Source organism: Arachis ipaensis, chromosome B06 (assembly GCF_000816755.2).
Source record: "Arachis ipaensis cultivar K30076 chromosome B06, Araip1.1, whole genome shotgun sequence".
Taxonomy (NCBI): Eukaryota; Viridiplantae; Streptophyta; class Magnoliopsida; order Fabales; family Fabaceae; genus Arachis; species Arachis ipaensis.
The window spans coordinates 133,108,994-133,112,942 of NC_029790.2; the positions used below are offsets into that span (position 1 = coordinate 133,108,994).

General features: G+C 32.2%; 1 protein-coding gene across 1 annotated transcript; it reads left to right on the forward strand.

The window, feature by feature from the left end:
• LOC107648551 (glutaredoxin-C6) lies at window positions 914-1,539 on the forward strand. Its single transcript, XM_016352371.2, has one exon. The coding sequence runs from the start codon at window positions 1,032-1,034 to the stop codon at window positions 1,464-1,466; it is 435 nt and encodes a 144-aa protein (XP_016207857.1). The 5' UTR covers window positions 914-1,031; the 3' UTR covers window positions 1,467-1,539.

Genomic DNA, 3,949 nt, shown 5'->3' on the forward strand with positions numbered 1-3,949 from the left:
ATGATTGATCAGTTTAGTATACAAATATTTTTCATCCACATGTGATCGCTAGGCACGTACTTTCTTGATTATTGGAACAAATTTCAAGACATATGCATATTTAATCGTTTGCTAAACTAATTATTGGGAGGTAGACAAATACTTTATATCTATATATATAGATATACAGATGCAAGAAAAAATCTCTCAGAAATAGTAGAATACCAAAAAGAATTATTCCTATAAATTTTATGAAAATAATTTTACATATTAATTATATAAACGTTACATTATTAACTAATTAAATTTTCCTTTTAATAAAATAAATATTTAATATTCTTACTGTTGGGCTAACCGTGGGGAGCTCTCTCGACAACCGGAAAAAATTCGGAGAGGAATCAAGTGAGAGAACATAAGATGAGAAGACACCACATCCAACTCAAAACCTTAAGGTGTCAAGTTAATGGGTCTCTCATCTTATAAACTCATCACTCTTCCATACTTTCTTTAATGTGGGACTAATTTCAACACTCCTCACACTTGCAACACTAACACTTACATCAAGCATGAAAATATTTTAAAATTAAGAATTAACTATTATGCTCTTAGATACAAATCAATGAAAGTTTTATTTACGATCCTTTATGATAATTAGTCCAATAGAAGATTACAAATAATTATTTAATTTGGTTCTATAAAATTAGTTACTGTTTTACCAAATTAATTAAATTATGTATATATGAGTCTTCTCCTTTATTAGCTAATAAGGTGGTGAAATTTTAGCCAATAAAATATAGCTCAAATGACATAATTTCTGCATATTCAATTAAGAGGTTGCGAAGTAAAATCTTATATGAAAAGTAACATTTGTTTAATCTGTTTTTATTATATTAGAAGTGAATTAAAAATGAAATTATATATATAAATTAAAACCCCTCAGGTCCAACACCAAGAGCTCTTGTTCTCAAAAACGCACCCCACTTGCAACTTGCAACTCTCTCTCTCTCTCTTTCTCTCTCTCGTTGACATAAAAGAAAAGGGGGAAAACGGCGATGCAGGGGCTACGGCGGTGCTCAAACGACGTCGTTCAGCTGGACCTATCCACTACAGTGACGACCACAAACACATCATCAACCTCACTCTCCATCGACGTTGAGGAATCAGTGGAGACCAAGATCCAACGGCTCATAACAGAGCACCCAGTCATCATATTCACACGATCTTCTTGCTGCATGTGCCACGTCATGAAGAAGCTTCTCGCTACCATCGGAGTTAACCCAACCGTCATCGAATTGGACGACCACGAGATCGCCGCCCTCCCTTCCTCCTCCGAAGACGGACCTGGTGCCGCCTCCAATCTCCGGAACCGCACCCCCGCCGTCTTCATAGGTGGCGCCTGTGTTGGTGGTCTCGAGTCCCTCGTGGCTCTCCACGTCAGCGGTCACCTTGTTCCTAAGCTCGTTCAAGTCGGTGCTCTCTGGGTATGAATATCAAAATCAATTATCCAAATTATAAATTTCCTTTTCTCTATTAAAAATATCAATATTGTTATTTCTTCCTTTTCTTCCTAAATAAGAAATTGGTTTTAAACCAGTTTACAATACAATGCACCAGTTTAAACCAGTTCATAAAAATAAAACCAGTTTTAATTGAAAAAACCAGTTTAAACTGATTTATAGGCTAAAACTAGTTTTAACTTTTAACATATATAAAATTAATTTTTAGTTTTTACATTTTCTCTCTTCCCCTCTCTCTCCCACTCTCTCTCTTCTTCTCTCCTTCTCTCTCCCTCTCCCTCTCTCTCTCTCTCTCTCTCTCTCTCTCTCTTCATGCAATGTTTCTAATTTTGGTTAGAATTGAAGTGTGAGTTAATTAATTAAACTGATGTAATTAAATATAAAAAGTTAATATAAAAAATAGTCTTCCGTGTTAGTTAATAATTAAAGTATATTAATTTTGCTATAGTAGTTATTATGAATGATTTTAGGGTAAGAAAGAAGTGCGATATAGGTTAGATTGTAGTTCTATATCCCAATTATTGATCTACTTTCCTCTTCTGCTGCTAGGGAATTTTGAACAGGAATCTTAAGAAGTGTATTTTTTTTTTTAGCGTTTATGGATGGTGACAATGGTTAAAAAAGCAAAACAATGATCGCAGATCTTATTAGCTACAGTAACCATTCAACTTTAATTTAATCTAATATTTAAAATAAAATTGAGTGCATACAATAATAATATGATTTGACCAAATTAGATGATATTGTGGGTTTTCATAGGGGGGACACGTGTTGTGGGAGAGCATCTCTTTCTCTTGTGTGCAGAGAGAGCGTGACAACGTTGTTTGTTTTGTTTTGTTTGGACTTTATTCATCTGTTTCAACTTCAAGTGTGTGTGTTCTTCTGTGATTGGGTCCCACTCTACAATTATTGTGCAATCTGGACCGTTGCTTTCTCACTTTTCCATACCCAATTCCTTTTTCTTTTTAATCTAATATATCCGTTATGAGATCAAGATGACGAATTTCACATGGGAAAAGTTTCTTCTAGGACCAAGAGCATTCTTGTGAGTTTGACTCATCTCAATTATAGGTCATACAGAAAATGATACTAAAAATGTTTACATTAGGATATGAATGAACACATAGATAAAGGAATCTCTCTTTATATAAATAATGATTATGTAGATTGTAGAGACAAGATTCATTTTCCATTCAAAACTAATAAACGTATGTAGTTAAGTGGTGGTGTGAAAAATTGAATTAAATCTTATAAAAGTAATAGAGATGATTCCTTCTAACTTAAAATTTATGTTTTGATTGCTTCACTTGCCATTACCAATGATGGGGACAATTATGGCCGTCCGAGTGAGGAAGATCTTTTATTTATTTTGTTCTATTTTATTTTTTATTTTAATTTCTATATTCTTGACTTCTTGTCCCCTATGGGGGGCTATAGGTCCTTGTGAAAGGGCTAAGGGGTTCTCAAAGGGATTATTTTCTTTGTGACAATTAATGGCACGCATATCCAATAATTATTGAAAAACAAATAAATATAGTTTAAGTCTACCACGGCTCTTAATATTTTTAATTATATATTTTTTGGTCCTCTCTGCACCCTTGGCATTTTGATAAGCATCCAATAGAATCAAATCCCAATTTCTGAGTAATATTGTCCTCTAAAAAGGAATTAAAATAACTACTTTAGGCATGGTTCATTGGTTAATTATGCTGTTATTGTCGAGCCAGAATCATATGCATGAAAGGAGTTGCAATTGGAATTAGAATTGGAATAATTGGAATCCATACTAACCTCTTATATATTCTTCAATTTCTTGCTTTCTTTTTTGTTCTTTTGACTAAATATGAGTTGCTTTTTCTTTATTTTTCAAATGACAGAGACCTCATTTTCTCATTCACAGTAATGCCTGTGGTGTGTAAATAATAAATCATGTCATAAAAATAAAAGTAATTGTTGTGTGTTCAACTTGGCTTTATTTATGTTGCAACAACAATAATAATTTTTGTTAGTATTATTACCCCATGAGAATAAAATAGTATGTGCATATATTCGCTTGGACACTATTGATGAAGCTATTTAAATAATTATTAATTAATTCATCATTGAATCTAGTACCATTGATGATCACAAAAGATGAATTAAAAAAGCTTTCTGATTAGATTCAAAGGTAAAATGAAATTACTGTCATCATGGTAAGAGACAACTTTGATGTGGTAATGCATGATGGCATGCATGACTACAACACCAAAAGTCACATAATGTAGTTTTTTTTTGTTTTTTGTGTCAAAGTAAGTCTCCATATTTATTATTAAGAGTCAATTTAAAAGGGTCCATAAGTAATTTTTTTTTTTACTTTTAATTTATGAAAAGTTATAACATTAATGTTTGGTACAATTTTTAAAATCAAATTGTAATTTTTTAAAAAGCTATTTAAGTGCTTATATAGAAGTTAA